This window comes from Tetrao urogallus, assembly GCF_951394365.1.
Source record: "Tetrao urogallus genome assembly, chromosome: 6".
NCBI classification, from domain to species: domain Eukaryota; kingdom Metazoa; phylum Chordata; class Aves; order Galliformes; family Phasianidae; genus Tetrao; species Tetrao urogallus.
Window position 1 is genome coordinate 6,141,088 of NC_136819.1, and position 27,340 is coordinate 6,168,427.

The 27,340-nt window shown below is 37.9% G+C and overlaps 1 protein-coding gene across 1 annotated transcript; it reads right to left on the reverse strand.

Moving 5' to 3' along the window:
- Window positions 1-27: 27 nt before the first annotated feature.
- On the reverse strand, window positions 28-27,019 carry KNL1 (kinetochore scaffold 1; the record flags this gene model as incomplete). The annotated part of the gene is given in 27 exon segments (XM_079536616.1): window positions 28-133; window positions 242-364; window positions 1,476-1,594; window positions 2,128-2,237; window positions 2,392-2,460; window positions 2,749-2,849; window positions 3,290-3,391; window positions 3,499-3,538; window positions 3,841-3,924; window positions 5,475-5,562; window positions 6,202-6,318; window positions 7,790-7,880; window positions 8,469-8,584; window positions 10,354-10,452; window positions 10,576-10,643; window positions 11,620-11,764; window positions 12,449-17,542; window positions 19,005-19,057; window positions 19,407-19,444; window positions 20,511-20,544; window positions 21,011-21,066; window positions 21,500-21,561; window positions 22,789-22,848; window positions 24,028-24,067; window positions 24,475-24,544; window positions 26,875-26,911; window positions 26,915-27,019. Coding segments are annotated over 27 exon segments (7,227 nt in total).
- Between the last annotated feature and the right edge of the window lie 321 nt (window positions 27,020-27,340).

The window sequence follows — 27,340 nt, forward strand, 5'->3', positions numbered from 1 at the left end:
TTCAGGCCTGCATGTAGACCTAAACAATCATCTGGGATCCTGGAGCAGATTTTGATGAATCAAGCTCACCATTCTTCGGAGATAGTGGTAACCAATAGGTACTTTGGAGAGAACAGCAGAAATTTCCTCATGTCTGGAAAAGATAAAGTGACACGCGTTTGAAAAGATGAAGAACATTTAATTTCCTGGCTCTAGCTTTGAAATATAAGTCATGTGGGGTGGTTCTTTCTGCTCAACTCACCCAATATTCCCAATTTTTTTTTCAACAGTGAAAGGCAGCGAAGAAGATGGGTAGTTGGATGATAAAGACAGTGTCAACTCAAACTTTGCAAAAGCAGTGGAAGTGGAGAAGAGGAACTTCACACTGTCAGAAACAAAAACAAAAACATCATGGAATGTACGTCTTCTTTGAACTCTGTCCTAGAATGAAATCTAATTGCAGAACCTTTCAAAATTATAAAATACAGAATTATAGTGAAAAATAAGTTTTCTGGTTAACATAAAACATTTCTAGCTAAATAAAGTTTTATGAGCTTTTAAGCAGGACCATAATTCTAAAATTGTTTCATGAATTCAATCCTATTTAAATCAGGACAAATTTCCATCTAGAAAACTAGATTTCCGTGTAGTTCATCTGTCTAGGATAACATCCAGGAAGAACAGAGTCGAATCTTTTTGTATAAAAAGGTAAGACCATCACCAAGTACGTGATGCCCACGAAACATGCCTGGGGTAGCACAGAATATGGCAAGATTAAAGAAGACCTTTTGAAGACAGTTGTCCCACAATAAATCTTTCCAAGAACAAGCTGCCTGCACACTTGTTTTATTGACTTAACTAAATGTAGCTTCGATGGGACTTCTGGCATGTAGTAGAAGAATGCTCTTGCAAAGGGTACTACAGAGTAATGTAAGTAAAAAGCATCAAGGCACACAGATAAAAGTTAACCAGGCATTTCCTAGGTAAGAATGCTCATAAGGAATAAAAACCGTTTCACCTCATCCTTTTATCTTGTTCCAGAGACGTGAAAAAAAATTGGGAAGCAGTAGGAGAAAATAAAAGCTAAAGAAAATAAGTTTTAATTTAAATGCTTTCATCTTTCAAAGACTGGCTGGAGCAAATCAAAGTTTGAGCCTATTATAAAAGAAACAAAGCACTAAGCTACACAGGTAAATTCTTGGCTCTGTTTGCTTTGTATTGCTACGCTGTGAGAGAGTCAAGTCCAACAGGAAAGCAGTAAATAAGAGGAGATTAAATAAAAGTGAGAAAATTGACTGAATGCAAGGGGAGCTTCATTTCCAAGCACAGTCCAAGTGTAGTAAAAAATAGTTGACTTGTTAAAAAATAATTGCATAAAAGAACATTTTCATGAAAACCAACTATGTTTGCATCTATGCATAACTATGCATCTTTTGCTTCTGCTTACGTAGAGATCCTTTGTAAAATTTGCATAAGCTCCATCTAAAGTTACTCACTTTGTGTCGATGATATCTGTCTTGAGAAGATTGTATTTTCCACCCCATTTCTCCAGAAATTCAATCTCCTCTCCTAAGATCCTGCAACGACTTACCACCAAAGAGACATTGTGAAGCACCTACGGAAGAGATAAGAAAAGGATTTACAATGAAACTGAAACCACTGAGTGACACTTGAAGTTTATGCTAGAAAGCATTAAAAATACACAGCTTAACTACTATCTCACTCTGTACACAAAATGAAAATTTACAAGCATAAAAACAAACATACATCCTTCCTTGCCATAAGTTTTTCCCTTTAGCTTTGTCACCAAGGTTGCTCAAATATAGATAACACCAGATTTGGCTTAGGAATTTAAAATACTAATTCTCTTGAAAGCAGAATGGCATGCAGCTCAATTCCCTGATTTCTACTAACGGGAATAAGGCTTTTAAGCCATCACTGAGATAGTCAGACATCAAGGAAGCAAATAAGGAAGAAACCACAGCTTTTAGGTCTCTTGACTTCTGGGGCAGGTACTTCTCCCTCTTACTTCAGAATATTTATGAAACAGATTTTGATTTGCATTAATCAAGTATTCATCAATACACTTGTATTCTCTGTATCAACCTGTGACAAAAAAGATTTCATATTTTTCTTTGGACACTTTACCTGGGGCAAGTATTGCAGCATGGGACACTTTTCCTGCCAGCATCCCTGACTTTCAATAAACTGGAATATGAGTCTTTGGACTAAACATGAGGAGAGTGGGGCTTTTTCCTCTGTAACAAAAAAGGAAATGGTGTTGCAAAAAATCTTTTCAAAGACATGTAAGCAATGCACTAGCAGCTAAAGCAATGTGTAATGTGTAATGTCCTCCCAGTAAGAGTATAATATTAGTAGGCAGCTAATTTCAAGCTATGTGAAATATCTTACCATCCAAGAGAGATTCAAAGCTCAGGCTAACTATTTTTCTGGAAGGATTTTCACCAAAAACATCACCATCTGAGAAGGAAAGGAAAAAGCCTGAAGTAGTAACTATTTCTATACTTAGTTCTCTTAAGAAACAGATACTTGTTACACACATTCAGAAATTTTGTAGAGAGTACTGATAAAACTATTTAAATCCACTATTTATTATTTCTCTTAGCTTACATGCTAACTCTATAGTTCATTTTTTATTTCAACATAATTTTTTCTAGTGTAAAATCTGTACATTTCTGTTAACTATTGTGCATAACTATTTAACCTATCAAATTCATAAAACAGAAATCTGCTAGTTTTGCAACTTACCTACTGGGGTTCCAAACACAACTGTGAGTTCAATGGAATCATGAAGAAAATTAAAGACTGCCTGTCGTTCACTCCATTCACTGATCTCCCACTCAGTGAAGCTAAAATGAATGAAACAAACACAGACAACTTAAGTTTCAACCAACCAATCCAAACAATTACCTGAAGGATAAAGATCAGAGAATTAAGAATGCTTGCATGTATACATTGTATGAGAGACCAAATAAATTTTCACTTGTTAATAAAGTGTAAGAATCTTTTGGAATCCAAAGCACAATAATATTCATTTCACATAAACATTACTTTTGGGATGGGAGGAGAGCTGGATATAGAAAAAGGAAATACAGAGTATCACTGTAAAGCCATTAACAGTTCATAGAAGTTTTGTTGCTTATCATAGGTTGCAAGGAGATGGGCATCCAAATACAAATCAAATAAAAAGGAAAAACAACAAACACTGATGCATGTACATAGAAATGCGAGGCTCCAGAACTAGCAGATAAAAACAAAAACAGAACACCTGAAAGTCTTTTTTCCTTACTTGCATCTCTCCAGGAGTTCCTGGCAGCTCTTTTCATCTTCCTGTAGGTGCTTCATCTGAGCAAGCGTTTGCTCATTCTCAGTTTCCAGATCTGACAGTTCTCTACAAAGATAAACATCTGATGTAGTACACTGGTTAAAAATAATACAAATCTCTAGATCCTGAATGTGAATATTTTTAAGTTCCTTAGATCCCCTTTGACATCTTACCTCTGAAGTTCTTCTTCTTGAGCTTTGAGGCTTCCCAATTCTAAGAGAAAAGGGAGGAAGAAAAAGTTGTGAGAGAAAAGAGCAGCAAAGACGGTCCTAACTTACTGTGCAGGTGCAAAAGATTTCAACCTAATGGCTGTTTCTCCTACATGATAGCCAGCACACACTCTTCTAATCATGCTGATCTGAGTTCTAAGTCCCATTTTGCCAAGAGAAGTAAAAAAAATCTGTTTCATACTTAAACATCTATGCTCTTCACTATATCCAGTGTGAAAAAGAAAGCCATAATGTTTGCATCAATGAATTTCATTCTCTTCAGAATCTAAAAGTTGGTACCATTACCTTCTTCTAGTTTTCTTGATTCTGAGTCCTCTCCTTCCATTTTATCATCACTGCAGTCTGTTTCACATTCTTCCCATTTGGAATCTGTGGGAAAGAAGTATCAGAAGGTCTACACGGAACTCCCATATTCAATGTTTAGAATCCATTTTATCTGTCTCTGTGTTCTAGACACTTCAGTATTTCAAAAATAGCTGATAAAGATGTGCAAGTAGCCAGGGAGAGAGGGGTATCTACCAAAAAGCCTGAAGAGGTAACAGAAAAGGAAAAGTAAAACTTTTACTGCACTGCTTCAAAGCTGTTATCATGCAATGTAATTTGTACTCAAGGCACTGAAAGACAATTTAGAAGGACGAAAATAAATGAAAATACAAATATGACAACCCCAAGTACTGACTGCAGCTTGTGTGAATGCAGCTGGACAAGTTTGCAGCCATTTTGAGGTGTGTACAGTATACAGTACAGCTGTACTGTCATCACTAGCAGATTTACTTACACAGTTGGTTACATGTTCATAGGCTACAATTATAATTCTATATTTCAGCTCATTTTGGTGTATTTTCTAGTCTTCATATGATATGCAAGTAATTCTCACAAGGCAAGTTTGCAGCACAAGTGAAGCCTAAGGGAGGGAATGTTGATCTGCCAGAGGGGAGAAAGGCACTGCAGAGCGACCTGGACAGACTGGATCGATGGGCCAAGGTTAACGGCATGAGTTTCAATAGGGCCAAGTGTTAGGTCCTGCATTTTGGTCACAACAATCCCAGGCAACCCTACAGGCTTGGGGAGGTGTGGCTGGAAAGCTGTCTGATGGAAAAGGGACCTTGGTGTTCTGATGGACAGTCGGCTGAACATGAGCCAGCAGTGTGCCCAAGGTGGCCAAGAAGGCCGATGACATCCTGGCTTGTATCAGGAATGCTGTGGTGAGCAGGACTAGGGAAGTATTCAGCATTGGTGAGGCCTCACCTCAAGTGCTGTGTTCAGTTTTAGGCACCTCAGTACAGAAAGGACGTGGAGGTACTGGAGCAGGTCCAGAGAAGGTCAATGAGGCTTGTGAAGGGCTTGGAAAATCAGCCCTATGAGGAGAGGCTGAGGGAGCTGGGGCTGTTTAGTCTGGGGAGAGGCGGCTGAGGGGAGTCTTTATTACTCTCTTCCAGTACCTGAAAGGTGCTTACAGTGAGAGCAGGGTAGGTCTCTTCTCACTGGTGACAGGTAACAAGACGAGGGGAAATGGCTTCAAGTTGCACCAAGGTAAGTTTAGATTGGACATTAGGAAACACTCCTTTACAGAATGGGTGATTAAACATTGGAATAGGCTCCCCAGGGAGGTGGTTGAGTCACCATCCCTGGATGTGTTTAAGAGTCGTTTGGATGTGGAGCTCGGAGATATGATTTAGTAGAGGGCTGTTAGAGTTAGGGTACTATGGTTAGGCTGCAGTTGGACTTGATGATCCTTGAGGTCCCTTCCCACCTGAGAATTCTATGATTCTAACAGATACTTGCAACTCAAGACATTTAAAATTCCAGGTGGCCAGTGAACAGTCTTGAAACAGCAATTTAAATAGCATCTTGACAGGAAAAAAAAACGGGACCAGACAAGAAATCAATGAACCACTCACTTGTTTGGGAACACATACCTGCTTCCAGATCTGCAAGACAACTTTCTGCCTCCTTAAGCAATTCATCCATATTTGCTATTCTTGATTGGAGCTTTTCATATTGTTCCTAAGGTGAGAAAGTTGTGCTCCGTTGCAGTGTATTCTTACGCAGGTCAACAACATTTTAAAAGAAACCAAATGCCTTCTGGGACCACCATTTAGATCTTTGCTTGCTAATAGACTAATTAAAGAAGCTGATACAATCTGCCATTAGAATGAAGAGGCAGAATAACTGACAATAAGGCAGATGCCATGCTTAAGAAAGTACCAGAAACTTGACAGTGTATCTTCCTACCTTTTTTTTTTTAAATGAAGGTATGAGATACATAACTAAGTAAATTTCTAGATACCTATCACAATGCACTGCTTGTGCTTTTCCTTGTTATTTACTAATACAGACATTAGTACAGTATAAATAAGTGATTTCTGATGGCATTTCCTTTAATACTTCTGTTTTTCACTCCCATTACTTTAACTGCCAAAACACTTAGGCAGAAGATTCCTATAAGTTAGTGCAAGAAAATGTCACTGTCCTGAAATGTCTTACAATTGCGTATAGATAAAAGAAAAACATGATGAGTAAGCAGACTTACATTAGTTAGAATCCCACATTTGATGTCCCACTTTATGTTAGTTTAAGCACAGATAAAACATGGTAGAATTTCCTCTTTCAAACTTAAACCTCTGAAGCCTCGAGGCAGATTACCTGTGCACTCTGCAGCAATTTGCTGTATAATGCCTCTTTCTCATTGTGAGCCAGGATTTTACTTTCCTTGATGAAATAGGATTTCATTTTGTTTAGTTCTGCTCCAAAGCTCTTTAGCTGCAAAGAACAGAGAATATGGAAGGGAAAGTGAATGAGAATGTGAAACAAAGAATTTTTCAGTCTAGTCTTTAGACTCTCTGCCTTCTCTTCTCCCACTCCCTGCAATATCCCATTTCTCTAGGAGCAGTATTTCATATGTTTCAAATGAAATTGAGATTGTCCAGCCTTAAATTCAATTAATTCAAGTACAATCTACTAGTAAAGCAATTTCCTTAGCAAAGATTCAACACAATCTTCCAAGAGGGAACAGCACAGAAAGCAGAAGCACTAGATTTTTAAGATTTACTTTCACAAAAAAATAATAAACGGAGCAGGTTTATTAATTATGTCAGATGGCTCTCTTTTCAACTGTTCAAGACTTACTTAGAACACTTGTTCCTTTACTGTTAAAGAGGATAACTGAAATGATAGCAGAAGTCCAGGCAGTGCCTAAACCACAAGAAATGGTAACAAAGCCACCTGTTTGAATAGAACATAGCTACAGATTATGTAAGACAATATTTTCTCTGACAACTATTAAGCTAAAGATGCAAAATGTACAAATTGCTTTTTCGTACCACGTTTTCAATCCATCGCCACTAGGTGGTATCATTCTAAAGCCAGAATGTGGAGCTTTGCTTTCAGAAACCTTTCAAATTTGTAATTCTTAGCTAAGGGTCCTAAGGCCTTTTATTATTCCTGAGTACATTCTTCCTGAGTCCAGTTAATATCCTAACCTCTGTAATACCCTGTAACACAAATATAATTATGAATTATGAAAAATACTGTCTTTTATTGTTTTAACTTTTTATTTTCGTTGACTAGTCCTTTATTCTTGGCTTTAGAAGCATGGAAAACAATCTCTTGGTCTTCTTCCTTAATTCTGTCTAAAATACTCTTACAATGCTTCTGTTTTTTAAATGCAAATGTCTTCAGGGTGTCTTTTGTGCCCCCTGTCATTAGCATTCTCCTTTAAATACCCTCCGGCTTCACAATCTTTTGCTTTGGCTTGTGACACCACTATTGCACTCTGAATTCTGTATGAGATTTTTTGAAATGACCTATTTTCTATTCATTATAGGTCTCGCACTGTCATACATACCTTTCCAAACTAAATAAACATTTAGGTTAATGAAATATTCTGCTCCTCCAATGAAACTCCAATGAGGCTCAACAGTAAGAGTAGTTCATTTTTTCCTTCCAAAATTGTGTTGCTTGCCTAGGTTCCTCTGAAGTTTCTCTACTCTGAACTAACCTGCATTATCAACTTCAGTTTTTCTGTTTTATAGTAACATATTCAGTCTAATCTATTTTATATTGACTCTGCAACTTAACTCCTCTGACATGTAAAAAATTATTCCACTTCTTACAGTAGTCTTTCATCCAGAAAAATTTTGCCTTGTATCTTCTACCTACCGTTACACATTTGAACACATAGTTTGAGCTTACTTCATTATGTAAAGAACATTATCTCGTCATGCAATATTACCTCTTCATCAGAGCAGGTTCTCATTACTTCCCATAAACTCTTATTCACATTCACCAGTGGTTGATCCTGGACACTTACATACTGTTTTAATCTGAAATACAGGGGGAAAAATAATAATTGAAAGAAAGGCTTGTTGTAACTACACCAAGCAGACAAAGAAGCTGAAGGAATAGGAAATGATGCTACTGGGGCTGGGAAAAACCTTACTACAGACTTGAATTTTAACATAAAACTTGTTATAACTGAAATTGTAGATGGCATAATGTATTAGACCAAAAAGTGACCTTCAGGTGAGGAAATAAACCATGGTGACTGCATAAAAACACTGGAAGATTGGAACAACAGATTGTAATCGGTTATGATTCCGCTTCCTGTATTTGATCATTTTCTGTATCACTCAAAACCTTTAACTCTTCTGATAGGCAACTGAAACCCTTCATTAGTAACGGAGGAAAATCAAGCTATAACTATATCCATTATCACAGCTCCTCTCCAGGAGGCTTAGCTATAAACCTAAACCTGTAATAAAACTGGCTGCCAGCATTAAATAGGTTAACCACCCTTTTTCTGCTTTCCCCCGTAAGTAATGTATTGACTGTCCCAAGGCCATTCTGCATGCCAACAGAGCTGAAAAATAGAACTACTAATTTAGCCTATGGCTGAAAAAATACAGACATACTCATCTATCATCTGAGAAAGAACCTGGCAATCTTCTTCATAAATACGCATCTTGGGACGATAAACATATTGGCTGAGAATCAGGTCTTCTGGAGTAGGTGGAGCACTGACAGCACACTGGGAAAAAAACAGAGAGGAAAATTGTGAGTAGAGAGGAAAAAGAAGCAGCACGCTTTTTAGAGAAAATAGTTTCTTATCCATTCATGTGCTGAAGCCAACAAAAGGGCACAAATTTTCATTTTTGCACAACAGAAAATAAATTTAATGGAGGTAGCCTGACATACTTGATTTACTGGGTATTCTCCATCTAATTACCTATATGCAAAAGCACATAAATAACTGAGCTGAATTTCACCCCTTCAGAGAAAGCTTTTAGGCTTTTTTTTTTTTTTTTTTTGTAAATTAGTAGAATAGGGTTCCTTATTTCCAGGAAGTTATCTAAATTTCTAATGTAGCTATCCTGCTGACTTATTACCCTGACAACGTGACACCTTCTAACAGTCTGCTTGTACAAAGACAGCTGCCTAAATAACTAAATATGAAGTATTAAAAAAAATTTTACAAGAATTTTCAGAAATGCACCGCTTACCATCTAAAGAGTATGTTAACAAACACATCTTTCTCAGTGATGCAGGCACTGCTAAAGCTTTTCCACTGCCTCAGTACTGTTCATTGTGCCAGTAGAAACTGCAGTAAGCCACAGGAAATGCAAATATTTGAGCTAATTCTCTATATTTTCTATTAAATAAATGCCATTGCCATGTTACAAACTTTCTCTGCTCATAAAACTTGTAAGGTTTAACATGTCAGTACAGAAAATTAAGCAGCTCATCCACACTGTTTTATTAGATGATCATTTTAAGGAATGGTACATATTTTTCCTCTAATTTAAAAGTAAACAAAATAAGAGAATGCCTTCCAGTCACTTTTGAAAGTGCAGAGCCAGAAGTCAAATCAGTGCAAATATTCAAACTCTGAGTACTTTCTGATTTGCAGTACACACATATTATAGTGTTCATGCAAAACTAAGAAGAGAATATAAGAAATCCACTTCAGTAACTTTCTTATCAATTTGCACATCAAAGCTGACTGCCCCTGTGAATTTCTCTATTGTACTGCAGGAAGTGGCTATAGAAAGGGAAAGCAAGAACTAGACTATGTAAGAAGGAATCAGCCTGTAAGAAGGAATTGGAGCTGCTGAAAGAAACATTGGAAAGCAGATGCAATAAAATTAAGCAGTTATTTTAGTATTTCAGTTTGGACAGTTTTTCCCCCTTTCCTTCCCCCTCCTTCCCCTCCTCTCACAAGAGGTAAATGGTGGAGCTTATTTCCAGGCATAGAATAAAAATAGATTGAAGAAAGGGCCTTGCTGCAGTTGTAATTGACAGAAGCAACCCATTTGCTAAATGAACAAAGCCATTGTAGAGCTAAGAATAAATCAGGTTTCTCGGTGCCATAATTAAAGGTAGGAGGTTTTTTGCACATATCTCACAATGCTTTCAGACATCATTCTGATTTCAGTGGACGACTGATATAGTAAGAAGATAAAGTGAATAAGTTAGATAGAGCTTCTAATTCTTTCAAGCATGTCGCTCTTTAAACAAGCTCAGAAAACAAGGAGTAGCTTATTTATCCAACCACAAACTAACACATTTCATTTTGTAAGAGACTGAATTCTATTCTATTTTTCAATACTGAGGAAAAAAAAACATCAATTAGCAGTGAACTAGCAAAGAGAAAGTGGAAGCATGTGGTGCTTAATGCTGGTCAAGGTGGAACTGACTTCTGTCTGGAACTATTCAGAGGCCTTTAATATAGAGCACTTTGAAATGAAGACAAACATAATGTAAAGTCAGTTTCAAGTATATCAAAGGACAGATACTCACGCTGGCTGGAATATGACTCTGCCGGGGCTTCTGAATTGGAACATGAACTTGAAGAAGAGTAAAAAACTCCCCAACTGTGATGACACCACTCTGAAATTTCTGCAAAGTTAGGAAAATCATGCAGGTAAGAGCATTCTTCAAGAAAAAATGTTTACTGACATATATCCACACAAGTATTTTTCCTGTTACAAAAAAGTTGGCATCTCTCAGCTATATACGTACCTCCCACAAATTATCTTCACAAATGCTATCTGTGAGAAGCTGCGACTCCATTTGACTGCTTCGTCGAACTAGGCAAAATAAAGAAATAAATAAATAACAACATGGTGGGGGTTAAAAATATTATTACAGAAATATGAACCCTAGTTAATTGGTTCTAAAAGAAAAGCGACTATTGTAGAGTTTAACCTTCATGAGTTTTCAATGCTGAATGAAATCAGTGGCAAATAGTATGAAGCAGGTTGAAAGCCTAATGTGAAATAAAAATCAGTGGTAATGAAATGACAGGTCATTTTTCCATGGTAGGAAAGCCACATGTATCATAATAAAAGGTAATAAGCCTGAAAAACAGCCCCCAACAAACATATGGAGAGCATCCTAGGGTTAGCACAGACTAAAGAGTATCTGAGCTGAGCAACTTTGAAGATGACCTCGGCTTTCAAATTCTGAGCCAAGACAACCTAGTTTATCACTCAAAGGAAAGAGTCCAGCTTCCACTGGATAAGACATCATCTTTCATGGTTGCATTGGGCAAAGTTGGAATTGGTTTTGTAAACAGAAGCAAAACATCACTTACCTGACTGGCAGATTTCTCCCTTGTTATTAGGTACCAGCTAATTAGTGAGAGCTAATAAACCAAGAAGCTGAATCTGCCAAAAGCCAGATGGATGCCTCTGCAGCACTCTAAGGAATCTTATTCTATGAGTGCAGTTCTGAGACATGCAGGCTTTGCATGGAACCAGCTTAAAACAACCTTTGGGCTAGAATAGTAGGAGTCAGGGATTTCCTCTATACTAAGAAAAATAAACTGTGTTTACAACCTGGCCACAAAAACAAAAAACTTGAATTCTGCAACTTTTCTCATTTTCTCAGTTTGCTTGGCCTTTTAGCCAGAGTGAAAAAACACGTTGACAAGCTGGACAGGAAACTGCAAAGCAGGCATTCAACACCTTTTCCAAGTGAGGTATGTATTAAGGGTAGGGCTAGTCTTTAATTAAGCCAAAAAGATACAAAAAATTGAGATAATTACCACAAAGGAAGCCTTACTTGTTAATTCTGTGTCAGCCTTAACAGAATCTACAGAGCTGCTGCTGTTGGCATGAGTACAGTCAGAGTTTTTAGCTGATAGATTTGGAGAAACTTCACTTTCAGCAACTTCCATGTGGCTTTCAGGTACAGGGCCATAAGTAACCTAGTATTAGCATGTTTAAAAAAAAAAAAAAAAGGAAATTAGAAAAGTTCTATGAAATAATGCAAGAATAATTCAATTAGTGGTTTTTGTAGCCGTTTCTTGACATCCAGAATTGAATTATTTTTGATATCTGCCCATTTCACACTTAATCAGCATGAAAAACCAGCATATGACTACTCAAGCTATTTCTTACCACGGCATATAGGAAATGATGTTCCAAAATCCTTCATTTGTTTTTCAATCAAAGCAGTAGCCAGCACAGCCCACTCTTGCAGTTTTCAGAGCTAAAATGTTTCTAATGATGATGCACAAACTAATTCTTAAGCTCAGACTGGCATTCCATATTTGTTCAGATCTTCTCGATCCCATAGCAACTCATGCTGTAGTTTAGTACAGATGACTAAGAATACTTATTTGAGAAAGGCTTGATAGAATTCTATGGAGTGATTAAAAATTGACATTGCCCTTAATGCTTGTCATGGATCAGGAAAACTGCACACATTGATCTCATCATTCCAGTTTCACAAAACAATGAGAAATACTGGGGAAGGCATTGCAAAATTACAGTAAATTGGTGATAAAGAGCAACAAAAAACCCTACCAACAGATCTATACACACCTGAGCATACAAATAAAAGTGCTGTTACTGTTAAGCACATCCCAGTAATGAATGATCAGACTTACCTGCAAGTCTTGGGAAGTCCCATCAACCACGATTTCATCCATCTTGAGCTTCTTTAGACTTTGAAGATCCTCCTCAACATATTTCAAAGCTCTTTTTGCATTGTTGCAACTTTTTGTCTCTTCAACTTGAATCTTTTGATTGTGGGAGATTTCTCTTTTGTTTCCGTTATTGCAAGCTTCTTCAACAAATTCAGAGCTTACAGAATCATTTGAATCCATTTCTTCTGGGCAGACAGGAAGAAATTCTTCTGCTATAAACTGAGAAGGGCTGAAGTTCTGCCTACTAGAGTTGTCATAACCTGGAGCTTTAATGGTGTTCAGATTTACTTCTGGAACTGGTGATTCTACTTTGCCTGAAGATTTCACATTTATGTCTTGCACACTAGAAACAGAAGGATTTTTTCTGTTCGGTAGTTTAGGCTGAAAGATACCTAGAGAGACACTTCTTTTATACTTGTCCATAAGTGCCACACCTACATCTGCATCCATGGGAGCAGTTCCAGATTCAAGACATGCATTTTCTTGCTCTTCGGCATAACATAATCTTTGTTCATTTATGCTATTTTTTCCTAACCTCAAGGTATCCTCTGGCTGAGTTGGTAACTTCAGCAAGTGGTCAGAAAGAACAGTTTCAGAAACAACTACAGATTTCCTTCTAATATTTTCCAGTTTTGAACAAATATTTAAAATATCTGATAATTTAGGCACAAGATCTATTGGGTCTCTCAGATTATCACTGACTGAAAGATGCTTAGTTTGTTCAGAATTTATTTGGAATTCTGTTGCCTCTCCTTCAGCTGACAGCACATTTTCCTCTGATTCTTTGATAGAAACTGGAACAATGCCTGCTCCATCCACAGCTAAATCTGTAGCTAGATCTTCATTTCTAGATGAATCATCTTTCAATACTTGATTTCTCTGAGTACTAAGTGCACCTGGAGGACCCTCCAAAGAATCTGAGTGCTGAGCAGGAAGAAAAACATGGGATACTACAACTTCACTTTCTTCACTGCAGTCCAAGGGGTCATTACCTCGCAGCTTTAAAGATACTCTCCTTGATTTCATTGCTCCTGGATGTAAAATATCCTGCTCATTGTTTATAGGAATTGAATTTTCTGTGGAAAGGACAAGATCCTGTAGAGCCTGGACATCCAAAGCATCTTTTGGAATTGAGACAGAATAAGTGGAATCTGGTATTGTGCCAGATCTGGTATTGTGGACTTTGATAGGTCCTTTCTCAGTAGGTGACGCTGAGGGGGATAAAGCAGAAGGAATTGAGGGCTTAGTATTAGATATTTTATGATCCCCGCCATTCAGGTCTTTTATTTGCAGAGAATCCATTTCATCTCTGCAAGAGGATGATGACACACTATACAAGTCTGGTTGTTGAGTGCTTTTATGTGACGCTTCTTGATTCTCAGATCCTTCAGTATTGTTATTAACAGCAATAGTATTTGATGAAGTTATTTCCATATCATCTTGGTTGTGGCAAAAAACAATGGTCTTATCAGCAGAAACTGCAGAAATGGCTGGAATGGACCTTCCATTCCATACACCGATCTTACCACTTAATACATCATGAGTTTTAGTAATGTCCATATTCTCAGCCAAAGGAAAAATGACTGTTTTGCTACCTGAAAGAGCCTCCTGTACAACCTGTGTGGGCAGATTTAATCTATTCTCACATAAATCCCTTTCAAATCTCCCATCCACAGGGTGATACTCAGTTATCTCCATGTCAGCCGAGTCACTTGTAAACATAACTGAGGAAGTTAAAGGAACAGATTGATTGGGTTGCCTAATTTGCAGAAGATTTTCTTTTAAAGATACATTATGTGCTTTAGTGATTTCCATATCATCCATAGCAAACGTAGTAGCTTCTCTGTTTGAAGGAACTTCCTGTCCAACAATTTTATCCGAGATCAACGCATCATCACATGGAACTTTTACAGTAATTTTATTAGCAGAGCAAGACTTAATGTCTGTTTCAGCCTGGTTACTTGTGAATGTAACAGTTGTAACAGGACGAGCTGAAGATGGAGAAGGAAGCCCTACCTCATTTTGTGAGACAATTTCATGGCTTATTGCTGCTGTAAGTCCCTCTGTGATGTTCATGTCATTATTCTCACTCAGTGAAAATAAAACAGTCTTTTCCCCTATTGTTCCCTTCAAGCTCTTCCTTCTAGTTCCATTAGTTCTGCTAAGTATCCCTTGAAATGCAGCCTTTTCCATAGAATTATCAGCAACAGAATCAAGCCTACTTATTTCCATGTCATTGTCTTTTGTAAAAACAGAAGTTTTATCTTCAGAAATGAAGGGTATGTCATTGTTCAAAGTTTCAGGCTGCAAAATTGTTTTGTCTGCTGAAGCTGTATGATTTCCAGTGATGTCCATATTAGCATCTTCTGAAAAGATGGTAGTTTTCTCATCTACAGAAAGCAAATGCTTTATACCAGTCACAGTTAACATTTTCTTATCAGATACCAAGGTGTACATATCACACTCAGGCTGCTCCTGATTGTTTGTCATCATTACCTCTTTTTTTAAGGATATTTTACTTTTATCTTCAATATGTCCTTGTGCTGCCTTTCTTCCTGGGAAAAGAGTACAGATGTTTTGATCAGGAGCCACTACTGCACAGTTTTCAGTCAAGTCCATGTTTTCACCAGAGGGAAATACAACTGACTTTTCCAAAAAGGAAGGCAACTGGGAACTTCCCTTAAGTTCTTTAGAATTGCTGGCTAGTGACCTCTCTTCAACACCCCTCAAACGTAGGTCATCACCTGACTGAGGATGATTAAAACCCCTTTCTGAAGAAACTGTTTTACTGATCAAAAAATTTCTCTCAAAATCTTCTGCAGTTGATGATACATTGTTTACTACCATCATAGGATGCGTTTTCTCATGCCTGTCAGTGTTTTGGCAATCTGAGATTATTCCCAGTATTTTTCCAGGTTGTGCGTCTCTTTTATTTCCAGAGGGAGCAAGCTCATTACTGGAAACAAAGAAACCACTTGGAGCTAAATGAGCAACAGTTTCTTTCTTTGAGCTCACTTTGACATCTTCACATTCTATTGCAGCAGCTTGACTCGTATGATCTATGCCAGAACTATCAGAAAACTGGAAGGTCTGGTTTTGCAGCTGCTTGGCTTTTACATTATTTTGAACGTGAGAATTCTCGTTTTCTTGTTCTATATTAATAGAAGTAACAGCCAAAGAATGAGCTTTGGTTATATCCATGTTTTCATCATCTGAAAACACGTCTCTTTTGTCATTTGCGCAGGAAACTGAAGAATTCCTAAGTTTATTTCCCAAAGGCTGAGATACATAAACTTTTTCATTTTGCAAACACGTGAATGCATATTTGTCAGTGACAGTATTTTCAGAGACTTCCCTCTTTTGCTCCTGGAATGAATACATGCTCTTTGCACAGCAAGTCAGACTACTAGCCTGAAAGTCTGTTTTTCCAAGCATCCTATTGACTGTTACCACCTCAACACCTTTAGCACTCATTTCTATAGCCTGGCTTCTTCTAATACTCACATCAATACCAATTGCCTCAAGATTTTCCTTGTCCCTATCCAAAGGACATGCAGCATCACTAAAATTATTGTTCTGGTTCTTACTTGGAATTATTTTACAATTCATTTGTTTTGCTTCTGTGGTTATCCCAATGCTTTGATCACCACTGACAACGGCATGACATTTAGTTATTTCCATTTTTTCCTGCTCCCTTAAATTGGAAGATACAGACCTAATATCAAAAAGCGGTTTGCTAGTGATAGAGCTGGACATTTCAGGGGATTCACTTTCAATATCCCTTCTATCACCCTTGCCAACACAATTTTTAGTCAAGTCCACATCTGTTCTTGAAAATATTGCAGTTTTCTCACCTTGTGAAACAAGTAGGGAGTTTGTTAGTCTGTCCTGAAGCCTACCCTTAGAGGAACCAGTAGACACTGAATTTGAACATGAATTGAAACCAGCGTTCAATGAAGCAGTACTGTGATCTTGGATTACTCTTTCATTTTGTCCATCTGAGCCTGAAGATAGTTCACGTGCACTATTCTTATGTGACAGAGAAGTTCTATCATCTAAAGACAGACTTCTTGTATAGTCACTATTTATTGGATGTCTTCTTTCTACTAGCAACAAATTTCTGCTAACTGGTTTTTCAAAAGCCTTATAACATGAACTGTTCATTCCTTTGGTACTTGCATTATAGACTACATCTCTGTAATTCCCAGTAATTTTCATGTCATCACATTGAGAAAAAACAACGGTTTTATCATCTCGGAAGACAGTCTCAGAAAAAACTGATCCTGGGATGGAAGACAGTGTTCTGGTCTTCTCTTTCTTGTGAGATGTTCTCTTTAGGACAGAGTAGTTATCTAGCTCCAAGGACGAGAAATCCTTTTTGAAGTTTAAATTTTGATTACTTACAACAGCAAAGGGAAAATGCATTTTTGCAGTGTGATTAGTTGTCATATCCATTTCATCATCTGCAAATGCCTGAGTAACATCTGCAGATGGTAACTGCTCTGTCAGAATCTCACAAAGACCAGCATGCATATTTTGAATATCAGATGCCTGGCATTTTGTCATTTCCATTCCATCATCTTGCTCTCTAAATAATTTTGTTACATTGCAGGTGGCTAGCTGTTCATGGGAACATACATACGATGATTGTGCCATGTTTTCTGAAACTTGTGAAGGGACAAAAAAAATGTTCTCTTTTTCAGGTCCTTCAATAGGATTAAGTGCTTTTTCATTTGAGTTCATAAAAAAATCATTAGAATTTATTTTCTTTCTTGTAGCAGCATCTTCCTTCTGTTCAAAAGATGGGCAAAAACGGTCTCCAGCAAAGGAAAAATGAAAATCTTTGCTTTTTTCTGCCTTTTTGTTGATAGAGTTTAACTCGGCCAGAAATGATACAATATCTATTTTTTCAGTTTTGGCAGTTTCGCTGTTATTCAGGTTACGTGCAATCAGTGCAGTGTGACTAGTTGTCATATCCATTTCATTTTCGTCTGAGAAGATGAGTGTTGTATCAGGCCTATCTGTTCTCGGAATAGCATTGTCCACATCATGGCACTGAAAAAAGACAACAAATGACAGCTACTGGTTGCTACTGGCGCTTGCAACAAATGACACAACAGCTTACTCTATTTAAAACAAAAATAAACTAATACAGTTGTAAGACTACGGTTCTATCTCTACAGTTTTTTGTTTTGCTTTGTTTTGTCATTTGTTGTTTTTTGAATAAAAAAAGATTTTAGTCCTTCTCAGCAAGTAATAACACATGTAAGAAAAGGAGGACAACTTCACTACAAATTATTAGAGCCCATATTTTATATATTTTTACATATTTTAAATGGCATTTCTTGAAACGATGCATCTCAGCTTTCTGTTGGACAAAATTTCCTATTTAGACACATGAAATTCTTCTAAACATGGAACTGAGCCTTTTCAATCAATATTTTCTATCACTCTACGATGTGGTTTCTGTCCTTTTCCTCCCGGTCAACTGCAAATAAAATCCCTGTCCAGTTTATCATGCACATTTCCCAGAGCAGCAGCACCAAGTTGGAATTTTTTTTTATAAGACTTCCACCCTGACTATGATTTTAGTCTCCTTAATAGAAAAGATTTACAATTTTAAAGCTGTGGACAAAAACTGGCCAGTAGAAAGATTATACTGTGTTTCATCAAACATAATGGATATATATATTAAGAACAACTTCATATTTATTTAAAATTACATATGCTATTTTATAAGTGCAAGAAATAAAATATACTAGAAAAAGCACAACAATATGCATTACCTAACTACGACCCTTATAGGCTCATGGTACACATCTTTTAATCAAAGCTAGACTTTAATCACTTTCTTTTTTTTATATAAGCATTCTTTCACAAGAGAGAAGACATTTACTTAAATTTAAATTAAGCATGAAAGTCAGAAGCCATTGCACTAAGGAAAACTGTTCAATAGTGCCATGACACCAACAATAACGTATAACACAACTCAGGATCTTTGTGCCTCTGAATGTCTTCACTAGACATTTTCTGTTATCACTTCAGTCAGATGAAGAATTTCAGATGCCTTTTTGTGTCACTCACTGCAATTTTTCTAAAGTTTTTTAACAGTGGGAAAAAGACTGTGTTTGTGTATACTACTCAAGGAAGGAAAAAAAAAACTTTAAGCAGAGAGAAATATATGAAAAATATTTATAATCAGACCTATCTGAAACATAAGCTCCTTTAAATATTCTTAGATAAGGTGTGAAAAGAATGTAAGAATTAGCTCAGGTACTGAAATATACCTAGTGATTTTAGAAACAGAAGTTATCAATAGTGTAGTATAATGCCCATCAGATTGGGAAAATACTTCAAAATACAGATTATGCTTCAGATGAATTTTATGTGAATTCAAGGATTTATTTTTTAGACAGCTGTGGTACATCTTTCATCTTAACTACACAAATTATTGTAACATACTTTGGACACTATATTTGTGTGCATTTTCAGCACTGAAGAAATAAAATTCACATACCTCAGTCTGCTGCACCGATGACTGGATAGGGGCATGAAGCAAAGTGTTCATCCCTGTTAAAAGAAAAGCAAATACTGTGTTTGCTAATCTATTTATTATTTTAATCAACTGAATTGAAGATCTGTGCACTCATCATACAAGCGTCGCTTTGCGAGTGAGTGCAATTAAAGCCAAATACAACCTGAGAAATATTTTCAGTACTGCTCTGAACATGTAGTATGTCTATTCTTACTTCCAAAATATTATGCTTGTAAACAGCCTTATGGAGCAAAGCCCTATAAAGCAATAGTGATCTTCAACAGGGAGACTGTTCTAGGTATATTAAAATTATTCTACTAACAATTAATCAATAGTCTGGAATAAAAATAGCTATTTTCCTATTAAATTTATTTTTAAACTCACCAGTAATCTCACATGGAACAGCTTCAGGTTCTTCATTTCTACAAAAGGTGATTTAGGTAAAAGTATGTTAAAAAAAAAATAGTAAAACAGGTGGTTTCAACAATAAACTTAAAAAGCAGAGAATTATGTTGCATAGCTCATACATGACTGGGCAGCAGATATCAGACATAACAAATATGCTTTCAATGTATCCTGAGTTACAACACTACTCCTCCATGAGATTCTTATTTCCAAGCATGCCACAAGCCACCATACAGTTGGCATTCTAATTTCTCAGTGACAAGTAAAAAGGAAAAAAAAAAGAATAAAAGAGACAAGATTAATACTTCATATTTAACTCAGACCTTCCACTTTCAGTCATCCCTTTCTCTTTGAAAAAGGGAAGTTGTGCCCCTAAAGCCTGAAATCATTTCTCCGTAAAACCAAAAGCCAGGCACAACAACAAACTTGTTGGCTTTTTGTCTAACACTTAATACCTTCTGCTCTTCAGTGTTTTCTTGACTGTTATGTCAAGACCAAGAAACCTGAGCTAGAATATTGATTTTTATTTACACACATGTTCGCATATGTAACTATACTGCTTTGAAAACTTTAAAAGCATTTGTTAACTACAAGTAAGCTGTTTCCTTGCTGTAGGTTTTAAATAAGAAATTTTCCTTCATGCACAGTCTAAATGAGTTATTAAGTCAATATAACTTTCAAAATCTCATAATTTTATTTTATCTAGATAATAAATTTGATATCAGACAACACTATCCACCTTTGAGTGAAGAATTACAGTAATAAATATCCAAAAAGATGTCTATGAATTGTGGACTCTGATAGGTCTCTCCTGAGAGATATTCCGAAGCAATTGGCCGGGAACAGAAGCAGTTTCAAGACACAATTCAAATTCTCAGAAATCTCTATGTGAATGGCCAAAACGGCCATATCCTTCTTATACAACTTCTTTAACCAGACAAAAGCACTGAGCAATTTTATATCTAAATAAGCACACTGCATTTGTCTGTTTCTTTGAGGGCTGATGTTCTGATGGTTTCATGCCACGTGAAGAGATGTATTCGCAGGACAGAGCATTTGTGGAACATTTTTCCACATACTCACTGATTAAGCAGGACATGATTTTCCGTATCTTCTGCTAAAAATATGAAAATTAAACATATTGAAGTGAGAAACGGGATCAAAACATTGAGAGACAAAAGTAAACTTAATAGAATAGAATGTTCTGAAGCTCCCACCCTTGATGTACCTTTTTATCGTGTCAAAAACCCAGGCAAGCAAAGTACTTGAAAATGCATTAGCTTTTCAGATTTTTACTAGGTAATCTTTGACATTCTTCATGTGACATTCTTCACAGCCTTCTTTTAATCTAAGTCACTGAAGCAGATTCTGTTCTAGCTGCCTGTTGTCTAAAAATAGAGTAATTCCTTCTCTGAGCTAACAGGTCCAACAATGCTAGTAACCAATGGGTTGTTATCCTGTCCATAATAAACAGCAGACCATATTGTTCCCTATCTGTGACTGACAAGCCTGAATACCTAAATTCTGGGCTGTAATCTTGTTGCTAAGTCTGGGAAATTCATCAGAAATGAAAGGAGTTTTACCTTCATTTTCTCTTTCTGCTGCATTATTCTTAAGATCTCGATGGAAGACCCTGCAGCTAAGAACAAAAAAGAGTTTTTGAAAACAAGACCATCAGTTTTGATGCACAGGAAAAAAAGTTTTTTAGTTTTTGTTGTTTGTTTGTTCTTTTCTTTAAATCAGCTCTAATTTCAATCTTTTCCCACATGGTACCTTCTGAAATCTAGACATTAGCTGACTGAATCCAGCCACACTTTCCATAAGGTTAATGAAAAGTAGAATTTCCTGAATATATGAAAGTCACCCAACCATTTTTTTCTAGCTAGGAAGAAAAAACGAATAATTGCTCTCTTAAGGCTCAGTATCAACTCAGTAAAAAAACAGTCACTAATTTTCTATACTGAATGCACACAAAGGTATGCAAACAGCAGTTTTAGGTGATGGCAGATTACTGTCTTTAGCCTTCTTCTTAAATGAAAGATGTAGATCTGCATCCTTCAGATCAAACTTACTTTATGGTGTCGGCAAAGCTGACACGTCGGGAACTTTTCCTACGTTTTTCTATGTTGAGATCCTGTCAATAAAGAACATGACAGTTTGATTATAGAGAACAATTCTTATACCATAAGTCAGAATAATACAGATTCTCAACAACAACCTGAAATTAAAAAAAAAATCAAGTAACCTAACACAAGCATGTCCAACTCATGACCTGCATGTGGCCCATCATCTGCCCCAATGCTATAAAGGAAACAGCTCTTCAGCACAAGTGGCCCCCTGGTACACACCCATCGCCCAGTAACAAACCAATCCTCTGTGTGCTATTAACACTGCGCTGATCGAAACCAGGGAAGGGGAAGAGCATTGCTGTGCAACACTGAGTCAAGAGACAGCAAATAATTGTGTGCATTTTGATACAGTGGCTAAACGCAATGCTCTGAACAGCACAGAATATGCAGCCTTGCTTTCTGTTTTGATAAAGAAATTTGAGAATATGTTTTAAGATGGCCAAAAAAAAAAAAATTTATGTGAGCAACTACTTTTTCAGTTGATATAAACATTACCTGCAAATTTTCAAAAGGAATGTCTAGTGTTGTAATCAGACATTCTACTCAAAAATCTGATCATATTTCTTTATCAGGCTTTCATGGCATCTGTCAACATCCACTGATGCTTACTGAATGTTTATGGGATATCCAACAGTGGTTGTGACCACAGAGAGGCTTCAGCTGGTGTGTTTTAGCAGTGGCAACAGAGTGGGTCACTTGTGCTGATGCTGGTGTTTTGTTTGATTTTTTTGATTTTACAAATACAACATGCAGTTCTCATTCATTGCTGGCAAAAATGCATATTTTTGCATATTGGAATAATACGTGATGAACTATGGAAAAAATGCCACATTGTTTAGTATGAGAGTTGCAGGATTTATTTTGTTTTCTGTCCCAAGAATTGAAAAACTACAGCACTGCAGCAGCGGTCTCAAGAGATCTCTCCTCACTGATTTTACCAGTTATTGTTCTAACAGATCAAACTTCAAGTCAAGAAGACTATAGCAGAAGCGAGTTCTACCTAGTAATTTCTGGTTATTTTACCCCACTTGACAGAATAAATATTCTGATGTAAAATAAAAGAAAAACTGAATGGATTTATTGTAATACTTATTACTCCTAACATCACCCTCCACAGCAGTTATTGCAGGACTTTTTACATCTATGTCATTCTAGTGAAAGTTTGATCAAGAATAAATTGAGGAGCAAACTGAAGATCTTAACATCAGCAAAAGAGGACTGAATAGATGTACCTGAGTGAGTTCATTCCCATTTCCTAGATCATCAAGAGGATTTCGTGGAGCCTTTAATATCTAAAAGAAAGTATAGTAGTTGAGAAAATTAGCCCTCACTACTACAAAAGGATGAAGCAACAAGTAAACGAGAGGTTTAATCACAGCTAGTGTACAAGCAGTTCAAGGCATCACTTACACACAATCAAACTACCTTGAATTACCCTACAGAACCTACAATTCACTCGATTGGGCATTTGGACCAGACTCTGACCCTGCTTCTCACCATAGCACTACATACAGGAATTCAGTTGGAGGTATACATCTTTATGAGACTGCAGGAGCAGTCTTAAGCTATGAACACCCCGCTAAGCACTTTGTATAAGATGAAGAGATTGCCTGGTGAATGAATTAACAGGGCAGAGGTCTCAGGCAACACAAGATAATAATGGAAAAACAAGAGAGATAAAGGCACGATGTTGGATCTTGTGTTGTGAAATAAGTGCAGCAGGACTAAAAAAAGCAGGTAGAAGCATAGTTCAATACCTTTTATAGAAGAAAATGTACATAGGTAGGTCTTACTGAAATATGCAGCCAATTTATTCTCTGTCTTAACATTCCACAGTTAATGCTTCACATCTTTGGGAATTAATTTGGAAATAAAACAATCCTAAGTAAATAAACTTCAAATAAGCATATAAATCTCCAATTGTAATTAAGATTTAGAAAGGAAATTCAGGCATAAAAAGATGTATAAAATAAATTGAAAGACTTAGAAAAACAACTGATATATAGTTGACCAAAGAATTTGCAAAAATTCTGAATTCATTACCATGGACATAGCTCACACAGTTTTCATTTCTGAACAACATATTTAAGTATTTATTTTGAGAAGAGAGTGGGTGAACTGTCTTCTGAATATTAAATGCATTCACTTCCACTCAGAAGATTACCTGGTAAATCCATGGTTTCACTTGCAAATCTTTCTGTGGAAATTTCATGACCTTCTGTCACGTTGCTCATGTCAACAGTAATGTATTCAGCAATGAACTGCTTCTTCAGGAGGCTATGTGATTACTTGGATGTAGAATATTTCTATGAACACCAGCATAACTTTCAATCACAAATCCAATAGGGTCTTCGTTAGATTTTGTTTTTTTTTCTTCAGGCTGTGATGAGAAAACCAATTTCTCTTTACAGCTTCCCTTTCTTCATTCACTCTCTCACTCACTCACTTTAGGAACACCCTAAGTTACTCACAGAGGACAGTCGTTTTCCTCTGATGTGCTCTGTGTTATCACTGGAGGGAGACAGAGAGAAACAGATATTAATGCACAAACTAGACCAAGATGTATTTCTTGAACAGAGCTGCCAAAATTCTAGGTTAATAATTCAAATTCTCCTTTATTTTTACAAGTGCAATATTACATAAAGAAGCTTGCTTGGAACAGATCATTTCAGCACTAAGTTCCAGAAATAAGCCTTGTAAAATTCAGCATATTCTGCTCCAGTTCCCGTGGACAGTCTCCAGACAATCCACTACTATAAAATTTCCTCAAGCTTTCCTACACAGATCAAATAAATTTGCAGTTCTTCATGATGGACAGCTTTTCATTCATTAAATGCTGAAGTACACTTCAAGAAACATTTTTCATCAAAAAGATTATAGTTAAATGACAATAAGATCCTTCTGAAGTTTCAACTTACTTCTCCACGTTAGAGTCCACGTAAATTTTGTCCATTTCTGCAAGAAGTGTTTCTCCTATAAAATACAGTACTGAAATCCAAAAATATTAATGAATGACAGTAAGAATGTTACATACAACCCAGATACTAGCCTCAGTAAGTTGGTATAATTTCTCTCTTTCTTTAGTGACAGGAATTCACCGATGTTTAATAGGCCTCTCAAGTCTATGTTTATTGTATATTATAAGTCTATTGTATAAGCCTATTGTATATCATATTATAAATCAACTGTGCCAACAGTATGAGTGCTATTGTCCAGGCATCCTTCTGTTTAAAATTAAAATTATGGTAATTGGTGGTAAATACGACCAAGGCTTCTACAATACAAAGTTTGCTCTGATACACACTGCAGTGCTTCCAAGATCCTATCCAACCTGGTTTTGAACACCTGCAGGGACAAAGTATCCACAACCTCTCTGAGCAGCCTGTTCCAGCACCTCTTCACTCTCTATGTAAAGAACTTCCCCCTGACATCCAATCTAAACCTTCCCTCCCTGAGCTTAAAACCATTCCCCCTTGTCCTAACACTTTCTGCCCTTGTAAAAAGCTGATTCCCCTCCTATTTATAATCCCCTTTTAAATACTGGAAAGCTGTAATGAGGTGTCCTCGCTGCCTTCTCCAGGCTGAACAAGCCCAGCTCCCTCAGCCAGTCTTCACAGAGAAGGTGCGCCAGTTCTCTGATCATCTTTGTGGCTCTCCTCTGGACCATCTCCAGCAGTTCCACATCTCTCCCATACTGGGTGCCCCACACCTGGACACAGTACTCCAGATGGGGCTTCTCAAGGGCAGAGTAAGAGAGACAATCACCTCCCTGCCACTGCTGGCCACCCCTCTTCTGATGGACCCAGGACATCACTGGCCTTCCTTCTTCAGAAAAACCCTTAATTAAGGAAGCATTAAGTTAACTGTAAATATATATATATATATTTTACAATAGAGAGATATGCACAGAACAGCCCAGCTTTTGCATTTCATAGAATCACAGAGGTGGTAGAAAGAGCTCTCAGGAGATGATCCAGCCCAACAATGTGCTCAAAACTACAGCTTACCTACTCCAGTTTTCAGTGTCTCCTAAGATGGAGACTCAACCACTCTTCTGTTCCACCTTTGCTACATTTTTTTCTCATGCTTAAGTGAAATTTCTGGTAGCTCAGTTTGTGCCCATTGCCCTTTGTCCCTTCAAAGCTAAGAGAAGTCTGGCTCCTTTAAACTCTCCTGTCAGGTATTTATAAATATTGGTAAATTCTCCCAGTAATAAACACCCTTTGCTTTCCATTAAGACAGTCACTTCTGCATCAGCAGCATTCAAACCAGAGACCAACAACTCTCATTTCCAAAGCCAAAACTAAGCTTTATGTAGGGAAAAAGAGCACTAGATTTAGCAAAACACTGAATCACATAAAATGCTATGCTGCGGAAAAGTGAAGGTCAGACTCTTCTCCTCACTAACAGTGACAGGACAAGAGGTGATGGCCTCATATTGCATCAGAGGAGGTTTCAGTTGGATATTAGGAAACATTCCTTCTCAGAAACAGTGGTGAGGCACTAGCACAGGCTGCCCAGGGTGGTGGAAGAATCACCATCCGTGTGGGTATTCAAGAAATATAGAGTTGTGGCACTGAAGAATGTGGTCATTGGGCATAGTGGGAGTGGGTTGGTGGTTGGACTTGGTGCTATTAGATGTCTTCTCCAACCTCACTGGTTCAACAAATCTATTTTTTTCAGAAATGCCAGTTTGCTCAAAGGCACACTTAACTAAAGGATTGCTTTCCCAGCAAACTTCTGTTCACGTAAACAGGAAAACAAACAGTATTCTGAAGACAGCATAAGTGTGAAAGTGTAATAAATAAGAGTAAGAGAAAGGCCTCCCATAGTGACATTTGACTGGTACACAGAAAGCTGATTTGTTGAAAGCAAGTTTATTCACTCCTTGTTTTATTTTTGCATGGTAATTAGCACAAAAGAGGTACTAGGTTCACATCAGAAGACCAGGGAGCCCTGGCTTTCAGGGCCTGCTGCCATAAGGCCTGCGATCCAGGTGGACACCCCACAGGGCCACAATTGCTTTTCTCCTCCCTCTGCCACTGAGGAGAAGGTTGACAATCCCAGAGCGATTCCAACTGCCACTCCACTACCGCTTACATCAGCGTGAACCCACCGGGGCTGGCCACGACCCCACCCATCCATCGGGCGGTTTTAGCGAGGTTCCCTCCGTCTCCAGCGAGGCCGCCCCAGCTCCGAGCGCGCCCAGATCTCCTCAGCCCTCTCCACCTCGCCCCAACGGCTCCCACTTTAGGCAGTCCTGAGCTCCCCCCGGCTTCTTCACGCCTTCCCCCCGCTGCTCAGCCGCTCTCACTCACCATTCACGGCCGCTCTCCGCCGCTGACTCCCGGCCCCTCAGCGCCCATGGGGCTGAGCCGCCACTGCCGCCTTGCAATTCGAATCTAACCGCCGCGCTTGCGCGCCGCGCCAAACTGCCGTCCTGGCGGCAGCGCCGTACAGCATTGCGCCCCCCAGCGCTCCGTACAACATGGCGGCCTCCGCGCTGTCAGCTCGCTGCCTGCCGTTTAGCCGTTAGCCTTCACTGGTGTCCACCGCACTCGGTGCAGTGAGGCTGGCGACTCAACAGCACCCAGCCGGGGCGAAGCCGTTCTGTTTTGAGCTGTCACCTCACTCTGCCTTCTTCCCACGAAAGGACGGCGGGCGCCATCTCGCAGAGCGAAGTGAATGGGAGACAATGCCAGGAACCATTGCCGCAGTTTCTTATAGGCTCTGCGAGAGTAAGGGTTCCCGTGACGAGGTGGCCGAGTGGTTAAGGCGATGGAC